At 31.1% G+C, this 18,098-nt stretch overlaps 1 protein-coding gene across 1 annotated transcript; it reads right to left on the reverse strand.

Annotated features, from left to right (window-relative positions):
- Positions 1-2,012: 2,012 nt before the first annotated feature.
- On the reverse strand, positions 2,013-3,269 carry LOC136201473 (glucuronoxylan 4-O-methyltransferase 3). The gene has a single exon (XM_065992151.1). The coding sequence runs from the start codon at positions 3,067-3,069 to the stop codon at positions 2,149-2,151; it is 921 nt and encodes a 306-aa protein (XP_065848223.1). The 5' UTR covers positions 3,070-3,269; the 3' UTR covers positions 2,013-2,148.
- Positions 3,270-18,098: the final 14,829 nt, after the last annotated feature.

Below are 18,098 nucleotides of genomic sequence, written 5' to 3' on the forward strand. Positions count from 1 at the left end.
ATGTTTATCGATTGCGCTCTGGTTGTATTTCCATGCAATCATCTTATCTTCTTGTTGCTCTTCTCGTTTAAGAATGTTTCAGTAATTTTGTTTGGTTACATATATGGTTATTACTTTGTAAATATGAATTTCTGATTGAGATTTACACGAAGATTAAAAAACTAATATTTATCCACATGTCAGGCCACCTGATGCGATTCTAATATTAGCCTGTAATGGTTTAATCAACAAATGGGGCTGTCAGGAATCGAACACTGAATCACTTGATGAAACCAACTGTGAATCTGTGATACCATATCATGGAACCAATTGAATTAAAAGTTCAAATTAATAATTCAAGGTCCACTCCATGTTAATATCTCACAATATATACTATAAATATTAATTTTGGTTGATCCTGATATACTGATTTCTATAAAGTGTTTTTTTTTTTTCATTTCAGTGTTTTAATCTTTGAAGATCAAATGTATGTATTTATGTATAAATTGCATGTTTTTTCAGATATAAGTAACATAATATAATATTTTTATTAATTTGGGTGGTCCAAAAATTATCAATTATTAAATGTAATAGACCTAGTAACCGTTATAAGTTTATTTGTAATGACGTATCTATAATGGGTCTGTCCGATATTAATACCCAATTTTTGGCAAATACCAATAATGTTTTCAACAATGTTTACAAATAGGCTACATAATTTTTTTATTTTATTAACTTTTTCTCGTAAAACATAATAATATCAATTACTTTATAAATGAGTGCCCCAACAATACTCGAACAAAAAAACATAAGCTAGTCAAATTCAAATGCATGCTTTCTCTATGTGGTTATACAAGTCTTAACTCATTAAAGCTCTAATAATAAAATAATATCAAACAAAAAATTAGTCAAATCAATTTCTTAAGAAAAAAACTCAAAATGATAACATTGCTATGCTTTTCAAAAAAACAAAAAAAAAAATCATTGCTAATGGTTTTTTTTTTGTGAGAAAATAAAATCCCAAAACAATAAAGGGAAAAGAAATAAAGAATATTAGATTCGTATAACTTTTCAAAAATTTCAACCACAACAATATTCCAAAGGTTTATAAAAAACACATCACACTCGAGATGATTTAAAGAAAATGATCCTGCAAATTTATCATTCAAATGCTAGTTCTATTATTCTTACAGTAAAAATATGCAAATTCAGTATTCAATTATTATCCCTTAGTCATCTACATTTACCAGTAAACTAAGAATAATGATGATTAACAGCCAGGTTGACTCATATGAAGCTCAACATCACTCTAGAATTCATCTCCACAACCAACCATTTGAACCCCTTATTCCAAGATAAGAGTAAGCCAGAATACAAATCGTGTAACTCCTCAACTAGAGCAATACAAATGATAAGATTTGTAACAAAATCTCTGATCCCAAACCATTGGATCTCTTAATAAACCCTAATCCGCCGCAAAGTTACAATTGCCCTTAAAAGCTTCATCTATATTAAAATTCTAGTGGCTTCCAATCTACTGAAATCATTTAATAACTAATAACAATAATTTAGATTTTATCATTACAACCATCCGTAACAAAGAAATATGCTTATTCTTCCACTTCTAAAGTCACCACAAGCACATAGAGAAAATGAACGACCAATCAATAGAAGCATAATTGATCGTCACCGCATTGATGTTGCACACAATCTAATCAATAAGAGCAATAGAATAAGAATAAGAGTCATAAGGCTGAGTGATCATACCATTTAAGATCCCGTGCACCGCCACATAGTCATGAATTGCATAGATAGAGATTTCTTCTTCATTGTTGCTAGTAACTACTGAAACCGTAAATCCGCAGACAATAAGAATTTTTTCCTAATTTGTTCGCGAATTATATTTTCAAACAAAATCCTAGCTAATATGTATCCCGTTTTTTTTTTTTTACCAACGAACAACTTATCAGTTAGTAAAACTAGTGAAACACACCCATAACTACCCCGTATTGTTAATACATTACAAATTATCCTAATTTTATAAAAATGTATGTATATTATGATTAAAAAGAAGGAATGTCATTACATTATGTTTCAAAGAAATATTATGATGGAAATGTAGCAATTTTATTTATTAAACTTCTAGAAAAAAAAAAAAAAAAAAAAGTTTTAATTAGGACAAAATGGTCTTCCCAAACGAGTTCTATGGCTAGGAATAACAAAATGCCTTAACCTTCCTTCTTGCTCAACCAAATACCCTTCACAAAGAAACGTTTTCGAGAATTTATCTTCAACAACTCTATCCACATCATGAACAAACACATCCGTTTCGCCGTTTTCTCTATTCCTCCCCATCAGCCCCGCCGTATAAATCGCCGACATCCTCCCCGGCGCCTCATCGTGATAACCAGTCGGCGCATCCACCATTATCAAATCCCACTCCATATCGTAAATCTCACTAGGAAACCCCTTCAGCGCAAGCTCACACTTCGAGAATCTCGGATCGCTCACAGATTTACATTCTTCTCCGTTTCCAGTCTCCATTAACGTATCCGCTTGGTGAACCTTCGTGTCGTAGCTCACATGGTACGATTCTAAATTAGGTTGTTTCTCCCTGATCTGTTCAATCCACGATTTATCTTCCTCGAGGAAAACAGTACGGCCGCCGTGATTGAGCGATGTCCACATTAAGCTGTCGTGGCCGAGGCCGAAGACTAGGAAATTGCAAGGTGATTTTCTCTCTAACACTCTTAAACTTACTGAGATTTCTTTTAGGGTTTGTTGTGGAGTGATGTTTGTTGTTGCGTAATGGACTAGAGCGTTGGATAAAGAAGGGGGGGCTTTTGTGCAGGTTTGGGGTAAGGAAGAGAGTGATTCACAGGGTGAAGATTGAGGTTCTGATTCTGAATCGGAGTTTGATGAATTTGATATGTGAGTTGTTTCGTGTGTAGGAGGTAAAATTGGATGAGAATTGTTGTGATGATCGGATGATGAATTTGACCAGACGACGAAGAGCAAGATGGAGAAGAAGAAGAAACAGAGAGCGATTAGCTTGGTGTTAGTCGTCGGAGATGGTGTTTTGGACCTCATTGATGCAATGTGATGATAGTGTTTGATGAATTGCCTGTGAGAAGGAAATGGAATCTGTTGTTACTGAAACTGAAAATTTTGGTGAATCTGTTGTTACTGAAACTGAAAATTTTGGTGCTTTTGTCTTGAAAGAGGGAGAAGAACAGGAGACACGGAAGAGGTGTTATAAATATTTGTTTTCTTTGAACAGCAAAAATGGTAGCAGTCTCTTTTATTTCTATCATTAGAGAGAGACATTTTAACCCACTTTTTATTTTTTTTATTTTGTTTGATTTCGATTCCTTTCTCAATTAAAGTAAGTTTTCTACATACATAATTTTATTTTATTATTATGGGTTAATACGTTTATTTTTGTTTAAAAGGGTGATTGGTGTTCTAAATTTTAAAAATATTTTTTTGAAAAACTTTTAAAATATTCTAATGGTCTCTTTAACTCGTTTAAAATGTTTAAAATGTAATAAGTTAATTATCCGGTTGTAAAAAAGTAATTGTGTGTTGTATGTGCTATGGAAAAGTCAAACGACCAAGATCGAGTATGAGATTTTAATATTAGAGAGGATAATTAATATGTTTTAATCTATTATGGGAATTATGTAATAACATTTCAAGACGCATGCAATATAGGGTCCGTTTGTTTTACCTACTGTTTGCTGTTGCTGTTTGCTGTTACGGTTTGCTGTTTGCTGTTGCCATTTGCTGTTACGGTTTGCTGTTTGCTGTTACGGTTTGCTGTTTGCTTTTTGAAAAAGCTGCTTTTCCAAAAAGCAGAGATTCTCTGTTTTTGTAAAAGGCTGCTTTTCAGGTGTGAAAGACAAACAGGAGGTCACTAGCCAAACACCTAATGCTGCTTTTCAAATTTAAAAGGCAAACAGGAGATCACTAACCAAACACCTAAAACTCTCAATTTTTAAATGAAAAGGCAAACATGCGCATGAAAAGTAGCAACCAAACGGGGCCATAGTCTGTATATATCTTACTTCTTTGTAACCGCGTGATTAATTGAGTACATTTTAAACAAGTTAAAAAGGTTATTATAATATTTTAAGTAAGTTGATGGAACTATCGGGATACTTTAAAAATTCACGCCATAATCAAAACTTATTAGAGAAATTCAGAAGTATATATTATTATTATTATTATTATTATTATATTATTATTATTATTATTAATTTCAAATTTATGTGGTTGACTGAGTTCATAAAGAATTTGATTATGGTCTTAACTATTTCGGAGGATTGAAATTCATTTACTATTTTGTCAAAATTTACCATATTAATAGAATACGTATAAATCTTATTAATTTTAAACTAGTCTAAATTAATAGTATACTCATGTTGTGGGGAACAAAAAATTCATGTCTTTTGTTAAATTCATAATCAACGGCAATCCTTAAAATATACTTCTTTGATAGGGTATCGGTTTAGTGGTTGGAGATTATTATTTTGAATTAATTTAAGATTCATGATCAAATATGTGAAGGGTAGTAGGAGAAGTCGGGTCAACTGAGCAACATACCAAAAAGAAGAAATGACAATTCATATGAAAAACAGAATCTATATGGCGTGTCAAAAACTTACATGTTGTGTGGATCCAAAATGAGTTTCTCCTTCTCAATTTTTAAAAGACTTGCGAATCAGTATTGTCCCTTTCCGACTGCCCTCCAATTACAACTTCATCCCCCATTATTTATAACTCCTACCATCGGTTTATTTACAAGCCTACCACCCTTTTATTCTTATCTTATTTTACCATTTTAACCTTTTGTTTAACTATTTATGTTATTAGGTTTTTATGTAATTTTATCCTTTAAGCAAGGATATAAATTCATCTCTTTAATGTAAGAATGTAATTTTTTATCTATCAATACAGAATCTCTCTTTGAGAGTTTTAGGGTACATCTCTTTTGTCAACGGGGGATTTTTAATTCTTAAAGTTTTAGCTTGTGAATTTGGAGATTTCACTCCTTCAAATTTAGTTTGATAATATCTTTGATAGTTTGTGATTCGTATTAATCTGTTTATAATTCAAATACAATTAGTTGTAATTGTATATCGTGCAAAGTCTTTAAAAAGCTCATTCAATTAATTAAGATATTCACTTAAGATAAAAGTCTTTATGGTATCGGGCTAAAAGATGTCTAACAATCCTCAACTTTTGTTTCTCTCTCTCCTCACTACAATTTTCGGCCACCATGACTAGCAATGGAACACGATTAATTCCCATTAACCATCAGGTCTACTTCCGCCGCATGAATGAATTGATTGGTCTATTTCCACACCATGACTAGCAATGGAACACGATTGATGACAAGAACTAATGTCAGAGCTAAATTAAAAAAGGTCTATGATGCATGAATGAATTGTTTGGTCTACTTCTGCGCATCCATTTTGATCACCACGTTAGAGAAATCGTGATATGTCTGATAGAGGCCTAACGCCTCTTCCAGTTTTGGAGGAAAGAATCCTCATCTCGGAATCTTGAAAGCTCGAATAAAGGCTTCGTTATAATTATAAATAACATCACCTAGGAATATTGTTCCCAATTATGCTTTAGTGACATTTATGTATGAAGTATAATAAATATTTATTGATATACTAAGTAACATAGAGGATGTCCTAATTTAATTTGTAAAGTTTTATTAAAGTTAAGGTAATCAAACTATACATTCTATCAATTAAGGACAATCCATAATCATATTTTAACTCTTACTAATAATTAAAGAAATTCACTCTAAACATGATGGGACCATAGGCCTCCAATCATGGCACCCACCACCCAAGAATTCTCAACTAACAAGTTGGTGATATTATTATAAATTTTGGACATAAAAAATAAAAATCTGTTTGGTGTTTTTGTGAAGATTTATTAAATTAATCTTAGAAATGAAACAAGTAAGATATAAGGAATAGATGGAGGTTGATGAAGACAAGACAACAACAACACCTATGTTGTAATTGCCTAATTGGTACTATCAATTAGGTTGGTACACCTGTCAAATAAATCATAATATCTAATTAACAATTTCATGTTAACTAATTGAAAATGAAATATTTAATTAAGGATTTGTTGGATATTTTATAACAAAATATATTTTATATGAGGTTTGAACCTTACATCTGTGAAGATTCTAAGCAAATATGTTTACAAATCTTCAATTAATAATATATTATCAATAGGGTATATATAAACTAAATATTTTAAATTTTTATTTATTTATTTTATATTGATTAATTCCAAGCAAAACTCACGTGATTATACTGATTTGCAGATGAATGACTATGGCCAAAACGATGATTGTGTTAGTCGACATTTGGAAATCGAGAAATTTTGGATGGACATTACCAAATTTAACCTTTAAAGACCTCAAAATATTAATTTTCAAGAATTTAATGATATTATTAGCAACTTTAATTCTTCAATTTTTTAGTTTTGAGGTTATTTATGTGTTGTTGTTTTTTTTTTTTACAACAGGTTATTTATGTGTTGTTTGGTGAGTAGATAGAAAGTTAATGTTTAGAGAGTGAAAGTTTAGAAAATGATGATTTAATAAAAAAAAATTTGGTTTCATAATAAATATGATACTAAACAAGTTTAACTCTTGAAATTTTTTTATTTTGAGGTTGTTAACAATTAAATTTGCCAATGTCAACCCAAAAGTTCTCAATGTGTAAATATCGAAAAAAACGATCCTTGTTTTGACCAAATAAACCCCAGTCATTCATCAGTGTAAACCCATGTAGAAATTGGTTGATTTGCTTCTCCATATTTGTTATAAATGGTGTCAAGTCGAATATGGGCGGGCCTTGAGGTGGTTGTTGGTTTGCACCTCCACTATGGCTCACAGTCTCGGCCACAAAGCCTTCGGGCATTCCGGACTCATTGTTGTGATCTTGGTTTTGATTTCGATTCTCTTCGGAGTTCGATGGAATTGGATCTTTCCCGGTGTTCTTCCTAGGAGGCATCCTCCGTGAGTACTTGTAGGTGAAAATGATGAAATTAAGTTAGTGAAAAAGAAAGAACAAGAAAATAAATAAATACTTATTAATCGAATTGCGGATCGCTTGGCGGCGGCTGGGCATGAGGGGATGTTAGGTGTTTCCACCCTTTCTATCCTCCTATCTATCTTTCTTCTCTCCTTTTAGAGGACAGAGTTGGGGTTAGCTTTTCTAGGCTGATCCCAGGTTAGCTTTTGTCTCGGTGTTGGTTTCTTTTCTAATCACATATATTTTTTAATTAACCCTTTTATATTTCAATAGAAAAATATTTTATTTTATCAATATTCATAAAATTTAATTAGTATTTTATTTATAAAAATTTCAGTATATAGTATTTTTTTATGAAAAACAGTATATATATAGTACTTAAACTTTAAATATGTATGTGTTGGCGATATTTTCTAAATATCCCAATTTTCAATTTTGATACGCGTTTGCGGGGATTAAAAATGGTAAAAATAATGCGGGCGTGCCAGAGAAGCTATTTCTCAAAGGATAAAATGGTAATTGAATAAAATAAATAAATATAGTGCGCCTAAATTACTTGAATTCTAAACGAAAAGCGATTGACGACCGTCACAAGGACTAAAAATAAAAACAACGGTCTTAGGCCCCGACGTTACTTGACAGGTCAGTCGGAAAAACAATTTTTAAGATAAGTACCAAAAATAAAAACAATAAAACAACACAAAGATATAAATTTTTTAATTTTCTTTTATATTTTTATTGATTTTGTAAATATTTTTCAATGTTTTTTTTGTATTATAAATAATAATAAAGCATAAAAATTACAACTTAAAAAAAATAATAACTTTAAAGCTAGAAATGTAAATAAGTCATAAAAACAAATATGTACGGGATGAAATAAAATTAAACTGATCTCTTTGATGTCGTTGGGATGCGCAAAATTAAAGACTGGAACTCCAGAAAATCGGCTCAGGGGGCTGTTGCATTGTCTGGGTAATTCTGGGTGAATTCGGAGCAATTCGGAGGGTTCAGGGATTAAGCAGAAATTTACCACCAAACTAATAAATTCGCAGCACTTTGTGGAACAAAAACAGTGATTTCTTGGGACTTTCTGCCTCAATTTCGGGAGCTGTAGAGGTCGGATTATAGCGAAACGAAGGCTAGTATTTAAAGTTAGTGTGCGAAGGAAGGGTTTAAAACTGGAATTTCAGAAAAAGGTCGAGTAAATGAGTCAGAATAAATTATTGAAAATTGGCTGACAGAATAATTGTTTGATGGTTAAAAAACCAAAAGCTTGATTCTGTTTGTTTCGTGGAGGGTACTTTAGGAGCGATTAAGAAGGCTATAGGATATTTTTTACGAATAAAAATTGAGAATTCGAGAATTGATGTCAATAAAGAGATTAAAATTAATTTGGGCTAAAATGATCACCTAACGAACTCGAAATAAAATTTGGAAAACGACTTACCATAAAAGTTGTTTGATGAATTTTTCAATGATGAAAAACTCAAAAGCTTGTTTCTGGGTTTTTTTAATTGATTGAGATCAATAAAAAAGTTTCTAAACATGATTTGGAATAGGTGTGTAAACTAAGAATGACTCGAAAATGGGGTTTCGTGATCTTGGTCTCACGGAAAATGCTTGAAGCTTTGAAGAATATAACAATGGTGAAATTTGATTTAGACTAAGAAAGCTTGAACCGAGGATTGGGTAATGATTTTGATGACTTAATTAAGAGATTGCAAAAAACAATTTGAGAATTGATTGATTAAACTAAGAGAATTTCGGATTTGAAGTTTCTGAAAATTGGAAGCTTTTCTGAGGAACTCGAAATTGAAGAACTAATTCTGGAAATTGAGAGTTTGTTTAGACTAATTAGATGCTAAAGAACGATTTCTACGAACCTAATGATTGATGATTTTGCAAGGAATTTGAGAGAAAAATTGAGTTGTTCTGTGTTTGATTGATTTTGAGTGGGGATTGGAATGAAAGAGTTGAACTGGATTTTAAGTAATAAATCCCATGTTAGTGGCCCTTAAACTTCTCACCCATGATCCCATTAGCTTCCCATAAGTTGAAGAAAGAAAATGGCTGAGTTGGGAGTTGGAAAAATAGAGGTAATGTCGTGAAATACGTTCCTCAAATATGTAGATAGATTCAACCCGTTTTTCAGCACTGCTTGTCTTTGAAAAATTCTACCGGCTTCGTTTTAGCTCTGTTTTTCTCCGTTTTTGACATTCCGAAAAGCTAACATCCCGAATTTTCTAAAAAAAATAATAACTGTCTGATATCTTGTTGTTTCAGGGTCCGTTTTTATTATCGAAGTTGCTGGACAGGTTACTGAAAAATAGTACCAGTTTGCCCCTGATTTTTATTTTTATTTTTTCTTTTTCTTTTCTTTTTATTCTTGTTTTCTTTTTATAATAATCTTTTGAAATTATTTTCTTTTTTTATCATATTTTTATTTTATTGCAAAATGAATTTAATTAAAATAAAATAACTATAGAGTAAAAATTATAACCTATGCTAAAACACACAAAAAAAAAATTTAATTAGCCCCAACAGTATGAAATAAATTTTAAAAGTCTACTAAATTAAATAATTTAAGTTTAATGATCAAATATATGGAATTCATTAATTTGATATCTTAAATGTTTGTAATTTTTACTTAAAAAAGGTTTGTAATTACATTAGAAGATTAAATGAGAATGAAAGTGTTTTATTTGATTTTTAAAACTATGGTTGATTCTCTTTCAAAAAAAAAAAAAAAAACTATGGTTGATTCCTGTTTGAATTTTTAATCCTTAGATATTTTATTTTATTTAGTTTTTTTTTTTTACCATCCAACTTTGACAAGTATAGTTTAAATGGTCGGTATTAATTTATGGAAATAATTCAATTAATATGACACATTTTACACTATTATTATTTTTATTTTATATATAATCATTTTAATAGATATAAATAAGGATAAATAATTTATTAGTTCCTCCTTTTTACCTAACATACTATTTAGTCTTTCTATTTAAAAAAAAACATTATGAGGTCCCTATCTTTTGTCAGTATTAACCATTTGGTCATTTTGTCTATATCTTTTAGATTTTTAGCAGTTATATTTAGTATAAACAGACAGACAGAAAATAATAGAATAGCATGACCATTTTGTATAGTACTATTGTCTTATTAAAATTAAGATATGTTCGGTTAAAAATTAATAAAAAATATATAAAAAGACCAAAGGATTAAAATTATCAAAAAATAGAGATTTTATAATATGTTTTTACAATAAAGGGGACTAATAGTAAACAATGTGTTACATGTAAAAAAGTGAGGATTAATAAATTATTTACCCTATACTCCGTTTCATATTACATGTCTTTTTAGAGAGTTGTATAGAAATGAAGGATATTGAAAAAAAGACATTGTTGCCACTTATTTATTGATTCTAAAATTTATTTATTCTATAATAAGTCCATTATTCTAATTAATTTCTGTAAACTCGCGTTTTATAGCAGAAAAAAAGATGACTTAACATATACTAATCATATAAAATGACATGTAATATGAAATAAAAAAGAATCCGTAGAAAGACATGTAATATGAACGGAGGTAGTACTATCTCATACCATATTATTATGATAAGACAGCTCCAATTTTCATTTTAACTTTTTTTTAAAAGAACTTTTTTTTTTTTGTTAAAAGCACTAATTAAATCAAGCATCTATCTTTGTTAAAAACTTTTTGCCATTAAATCATGAAAAGAGCCCGGATTAGTGGTGCAAGTTTGGACAATTTTCAATCCCTAATAATGTGGTTTAATTTAAATTCTTTTGAGAAAAAGATATAAATTCTAAGAAATTTTTATTGTTTTTTCTTAAGTGTGCTAATTTGAAAAGGTAAATTTTTTTATGGCACCAAAGTATGAAATTTGTACACTGATGCATTAAAATAGTTTTTAACTCAATAAAATCACTAAAATAGCAAATTTATATTAATAAATTCACTACTATATATGTTAAAACAATCGAAAATTTATTGCAGTTGCCACATCAACAACATTTCATGATATGTCTGATGTATGTTGTAACGATGGAAATCAACATCACATGAATAATGTCAGCTCCACCCTTTTTAAGATTACGTGTGGAGGAGCTTGCACAAAAGCAGCAATCGGAGCTCTGGCTTCCTTAAACAAAGGAACCTTCTAGAATCTTACGTGATAAAGGATTCCTCTAAGAACTTGGATTCCTTAAGTGATACGGAATCCTAAATTCACTAGGATTCCAAAAGAGGTGAAGAGTTTAAACCTAAAAACCCTATAAATAAAGAGGCATTGACACAAGATACGTTACATTAACTACTATCTCACAACCAGTTCATACCCTTCTATTCGGTCTTAATCACAAACTGACTTAGTCATCAGAGCGGGTTCGTCGGACTCCAGCCTGTCTGCCCTACGTTACTATTTTGTAGGTTATTAACAACGTCGGATCACAAAGACGACTTGGACTCGTAAGCGAAAGCAGGTAACAAGTTACTAGAAGGCAAAAAATATCATAAGGCTCATGATCTTTTTTTTTTTTTGTTCATTAAGCCATAGCTCTATATTAAGCATCTGCTTTTTTTTTTGTCACATTAAGTCCCTTAGTGGCTAAAAAATCAATTTTGAACATAAAACTCAGTTAACATATGTGTTAGTTTTTTCAACTGCATTCGAAATATATATTTTGCATAGTTTGAATGCAATTTTTGATATGTGAAATGTGGACTACAGTGAAACTATAAAACCTTAATTCAAACTGTAAAAGATATAATTTCAAAAACAGATAAAATGAATAACGCCCTTTTGACTAAATTAGATGTTCACAATAAGTAAATGCGTAATGAGACAAAAAAAAATAAATTATAAATGGCTTAATATGTCAAAATAAAAGATTAAAAATTTACTTAACTAAAAAATGAAAGAAGGAGATCTCATGATAGTGTTTACCAAAAAAAAAAAAAGAATTATATTAATTTGGTATCCATGTTACTAGTAAGAATAAAAATTCATCTTTTAACTGTCACGTGTCACCATGTGAATGCCACGTGACAATACGTGCCAAATATATTGTGAAGAGTTGTTACTATATGATAACCATGTCAATTTTTTTGATAGTCTACATGGTTGGATCCGACTATAGTAATTTTATTAACGTAATTAGTGATTTTACCGAATAAAAAATTATTATACTAACTACCGATACACAACGCACCTACTGCGTTTGGTATTCTATTGGGATAGGGATAAGGATAAATGTTGAGATATGGATAAAGATAAATGGTTGGGATAAGAATACAAATATGATAGTCGAGAATTATTATTCAATGTTTGGTATGTGGGATATGGATAGGGATAAAATAATACATTTTACTATTTTAACCTTATTTAAACTACATAATTTCAATTCTATTAAAATCGTAGGAGTTTATCCCACCTCCTTATACCAACCCCATCTTGAGTATAGGATTTGATGGATAATATGTCTCACTCTTCTATCTCACAAACAAACACGGGATAACTTGTCTCGTATTTTTTATCCCCATCCCACCTTCTATATCCCTTCTAACCAGGGGGGTGCCTGGGGGTGCCCGGGCCCCTCCGGCCGCCGGAACCACCCTGAGTAAGGGTGGTTTCCGGCTCCCCTGTCTCCATTGTTTAAGGTTGGGGGTGCTGAATTAGCACCCCCTGACTTGAGGCGCCCAGCTTTGGGCTGCCTCAAGTCATCCGTATTTGGCCTGTTAAAGACCAAAACGACGTCTTTTTGGTCCTTAACAGGCCAAAAAATTCTTAGGCGGTGTATTTTTTAACTACGTTTTATTGGAATTATTGGTATAGCTACTACTTTTTATATCGTTGCTTTTTTTTTACGTTTTTGCTTGGTGTAAAAATTGGACGGCTCGGCTTGGTGTTAAATTGGCCCCCCTTATCGAGCAGTTCCGTATTCGCCACTGCTTCTAACAAACACCCAGTGACCACGTAAACTTTTTACCCCATTCGAAAATAGTCACAGAATTTGTGGGAGTTGGTTGTCTTTGATCACATGGTCTCGTAACTCTTTCAAATCTTACCTTTCAAGTCACTCATCAATGTATTCAAAAAAAAAAAAAAAAAGTCACTCATCAAATACTCCAAAGTTTCATTTCCCATACTATTTTTTGGGGATTATTATAATATTAATACATATTACCATTTATAAAACAGTTGGACTAACATGATTATTATTGTTTTAGTATGAATATCATATATAATTAATAGCATACACTATACGGAGATAAGGTATTAAAATAGGTTTAATGTTTTTGAGGAAGTATCAATTTAGGTTTTACGTACAAAATAACATTAATGCAGACTTAACGTTTAAAAAAAGTGTATCAATTTAGGCTTGATAACGAAATATGACATGTTATTCATATTAATCCGTGAAGTTTTGGTTTCTATCCCATGTACAACTGAAAGATTTGAATAAAATAATATGAATAACGTGTCACGTTTTGTTATCAATGCCTAAATTGGTACATTTTTTAAACGTTAAGCTTATCTTGGTGTTATTTTGTACGTAGGGCCTAAATTGACACTTTTCCAAAAACCTTAGACATATTTTGATACCTTATCCCTACGATATATAAATAAAGGTTCTCTACCCCGGAGCTTCGACTCCTCCCTGTAATAAAAAAATATATATATAAATAAAGGATAAATATATAATAAATCTTGTAGTTTTTGTGTATTTGTAAAAATATTTTTATGGTTTAAAAATTTATAAATACGGGTCTCATGTTTTTCTATTTGCAAAGAAGAAATCGTTTGCGAGCGGGAAGGAGTTGACCGGAGCTTGTTACAATTTCATGGCTTTTGTAACGTGCTTCTAATATGTCTGTTACAATCAATGTCGTTTTAAATATTTTTGGAACACTGTGTTAAATGAAAAAATTAAACCTTATTTATTAAAGAAATGAATACTCTTACGTAATAAAAATATTTCTACAAAATGGAATACCAAAATACTTTAACATGATTTTTAACATAATAAAAATAATTTAATTAGATATCGTGTAATAACAATAATAAACAATTGGACCTCTTAAGATACTTAGATATTTCTTGAATAAGTTAACATTCACTTAATTTTTGACATAATAAATAATAAAAATAATTTAGTTAGATATTATATGATAAAAAAGGGCGGCCCGGTCGCATTACGCGTCCCCGCTGAGCGAGGGTCCGGGGAGGGGTCCCACCACAAGGGTGTATTGGGGGCAAGCCTTCCCTTGCCAATTTAATTGGCAAGAGGCCGCTCCCAAGACTCGAACCCGTGACCTCAGGTCACACGGCAACAACGTTTTACCGTTGCGCCAACGTTCTACAAAAAAGAGGGCGAGCCTTGGCGCAACGGTAAAACGTTGTTGCCGTGTGACCTGAGGTCACGGGTTCGAGTCTTAGGAGCGGCCTCTTGCCAATTAAATTGGCAAGGGAAGGCTTGCCCCCAATACACCCTTGTGGTGGGACCCCTCCCCGGACCCTCGCTCAGCGGGGACGCATAATGCGACCGGGCCGCCCTTATTATATGATAAAAAAAATTGGACCTTTAAATTTGGGGGCACTATACAGGGAGCTTTTTATACTCCTTGTTCCTACTCCCTTGGTTACAATTATATGGTTTCTTATAACGAGTCATTCATGATGGGTGCATCCAACCAACTACATGTGAGGAGATGAGTGATGGACGAAGTCGGATCAAATGTGTAACACACCAAAACAAAGAAAATGCCTTTTGTTGAAAAACATGGCCACACGCAATATGAAAAACCCACGCGTCGTATGGATTAATGAAATGAACATCAGAGGTTCACGCTGTGTTGGAATCCCACACGGCATGTGGACTACTAAAACTAGCAGCTCCCTTTCGACTTAATAAGCCCATAAGTCGTGTAGACTTTAAAAATGTCAAACAAGACCAATTTTATCCCTCACTCCAACTTCTTTCTAATTACAACTTTACCACCCCTCAATTACAACACATGTCACTCCTTATTTAGAACTCATGCCACTCATTTACCTCTATCTCATTTTACCCTTTAAGTTTCATTTGTATGTATTCAACCTTTATGTAATTTCATCTTTAGGTTGAGAAATGATACAGATTCATCTCTTTCACTTGTAACACTTAACTTTTTATCAATCAAATATTGGCCCTGTTTGGGAATTAGCTGTTAGCTGTTAGCTGATTACATTAGCTGATTTGACTAGATGTTTGTGTAGACCTGTTTGGTAAAAATTAGCTGATTGATAATAGCGGTTTGTGCAAAAAGACAAATAAGAGCATTAATTTTGGCGCAGGAGAAGAGGAAGTCTATCTATTAGGGTTAAAGAAGTCCATTAATTTTAATATTCCAAAACGCTAATTGAAAAAGCTCCTTTTAAGAGCTTTTTCTAAATTAGCGTTTTCATCCCAAAACTCTCTTCCAAACCTCTCTCCACCAAACACTTCAATCAGCTGTTTCAGTAGTCAAACCTCTAAAATTGGTCAAAACCACTCTTTTTATCCCAAAACGCTCTTTGAGAGCTTGTTAGGATTCATCCCTTCAATAATGAAGATTTTACAATCCGGGAATGCACGAATGTAATTTTATTTGATTTGTATTCATTTAATTGCTTTTGGGATTGTAATATTTTGTTGTTTATTTATCTTTGTTTATCAATATGTAATATGACATAAAACATGATTTTTTTTCTAAACAAAGCAAGCATTCAAAACGAATTTAAATAGCTTAAAAGAGTTATTAATAGCTTGAGTATATTTAGAAATGTTGAGTAGGATGCGGGTGGGTTCATCAAATGATTTTAGCGGTGCTTAATATTTCATTTCGAGGGAATATTAACATTTTCCAAGCATACCTAACTTCCTGAATCCATTTGCTTCCCGCAAGGAATCTCAGTAACATTCTTGGACTTAAAATCCGAGTGACAACTCTTTCTTTGTCACTTGTCCTACCGAGCTTATTGTTTTCTTGATTGGACTCCGAATCCAAACAGTATTATAGCGTCATGACGAACCTCCCACAGGTGAAAGCCTGTCGAGGTAGGCTCTGTCTACAACTGCTCCTCTCTCTCTCCCTCACAACTATAGTCGCTCTTGATTTACGGATCAATCGTTTTCTCTCCTAATTAACCTCGACATAGTTGAGCGTGATCGGTAATACGAAGATCATGGTGATCCGTACTTTCGATGCAAATCACATTAAAAGTTATCCGTGCTACAAGAAGTAATCTTATAACATGTATAAAATATGTGATATTTATCCATCAAATATTGATAGTTATTAGTAAATTTTTGGAAAAATACACATTTAAGTCCTTGATCAATTTAACCAGTGGTGATTCCGTCCCCTATTTCTTAGAAATGAAGATAGGGTCTTTTACATGATAAAAATATTTATAATTTAATCAAATTAATAATTTTATTAGTATTATATCAGATATATCATTTTTTATTTTAAAACTGTCAAATATTTTTGAATTTCTATCATCTTTTAACATTCTCTAACCATTTCTAACCAATCATTTATTGATAACTTCCTAGTTGACAAAATGCAAAATATGATTTGCTATAAGTGTGAATTGCTTTTTATAAAAGCTTTTCTATTATGTCGATGGAGTGCTAAAGAGGTAGCTCAACTTGGCTGGGCTGCCCCAATCGAAATTAGCCCAAAAGGGCCAAAAGTTAGAATTTTTTATGGGCCAAATTTTTTTTTGGCCTCCGTCCTAAATCCAAATTTCTAAAATCACTCTTCATATATTTTTTTGGGTAAATTACACAATGATCATAATTAACAAATTATTTATAACTGTGTCAGACTATTAAACAAATTTATTTAAATGTCATATTTGGTGGTTTTTTTAAAACTGTTTTTATTTCCTGCAACTGAATAACTGAAAATTTGACAAAAATAGAAATAAAATTATGATATTCTGATATTTTAAAATTTAAAATCATATAATGATAAAATACATAAAAGCGATTTTCATAATTGTAAATAGTTTTTAAAATATGAATTTCTGTGTAATTTTCCCTAAAAAAAAGCAAAATAGGAAAATTATATCAGAAAAAAAAAACATAAAACATAAAATGTTAGGTGCCGTTTGGTTCGCGGAATAGAATGGAATGAAATAGAATTGATATTTCAAAAGAATAGAATATCGAGGAATGGAATATAAATTCTTTAGGATTAACTATTCCTATGTTTGGTTGGTGGAATAAGATAGGATGGAACATATAAAATTTTTATTCAAAAGACAATATTACCCTCAAATGTAATTTCTTATTTATTTTAAAATTTTAATTATTATTATAAATTATTCAAATATTTAATATATATTATTTTAAAAATATATATAAAAAGAAATATTTGAAATATGAAACACGAAAAAAAACGAACAATAGAAAAATGAAAAAATTGTAAAAACACGAAAAAAGAGAGGTGGAAAACAGTAAACACAAAATGTAAAAGCGCAAATTAAAAACACAAAAACAAAAGAAAAAAAATGAAATAAAAGTGAAAAATGGTGAAAACGTGAAAAACATATAAACTTGTTAACACAAAAACAACACGCAAAACATGAAAAAACATAAAAAATGTGCAAACGTTAAAACAAAAAAAAATGTAGAGACGTGAAAAGCTATGAAAATGCAAAAATAAAAAAATATATAGAAAAAACCATGAACACAAGAAAATGCAAAAAAAAAAACACAAAAAACATAAAAAAACATGAAATGGAAAACACGAAAATGTAAAAGCACAAAAACCTGGAAAAATATGAAAAACACGAAAAAGCGCGAAAAAAAATGTGAAAATTTGTTAAAAAGACTAAAACGTGAACAAAAAATGCAAAATCCAAAAAAACCCGAAAACTAAAAAAATATTAAAAACAGGAAAAAAGTTGAAAAACACAAAAATATGAAAAAACGAAAAACACGAAAAACACGAAAACGTGAAAAAACGTTAAAACACGAAAATATGAAAAAT

This window comes from Euphorbia lathyris, chromosome 7 (assembly GCF_963576675.1).
Source record: "Euphorbia lathyris chromosome 7, ddEupLath1.1, whole genome shotgun sequence".
NCBI classification, from domain to species: domain Eukaryota; kingdom Viridiplantae; phylum Streptophyta; class Magnoliopsida; order Malpighiales; family Euphorbiaceae; genus Euphorbia; species Euphorbia lathyris.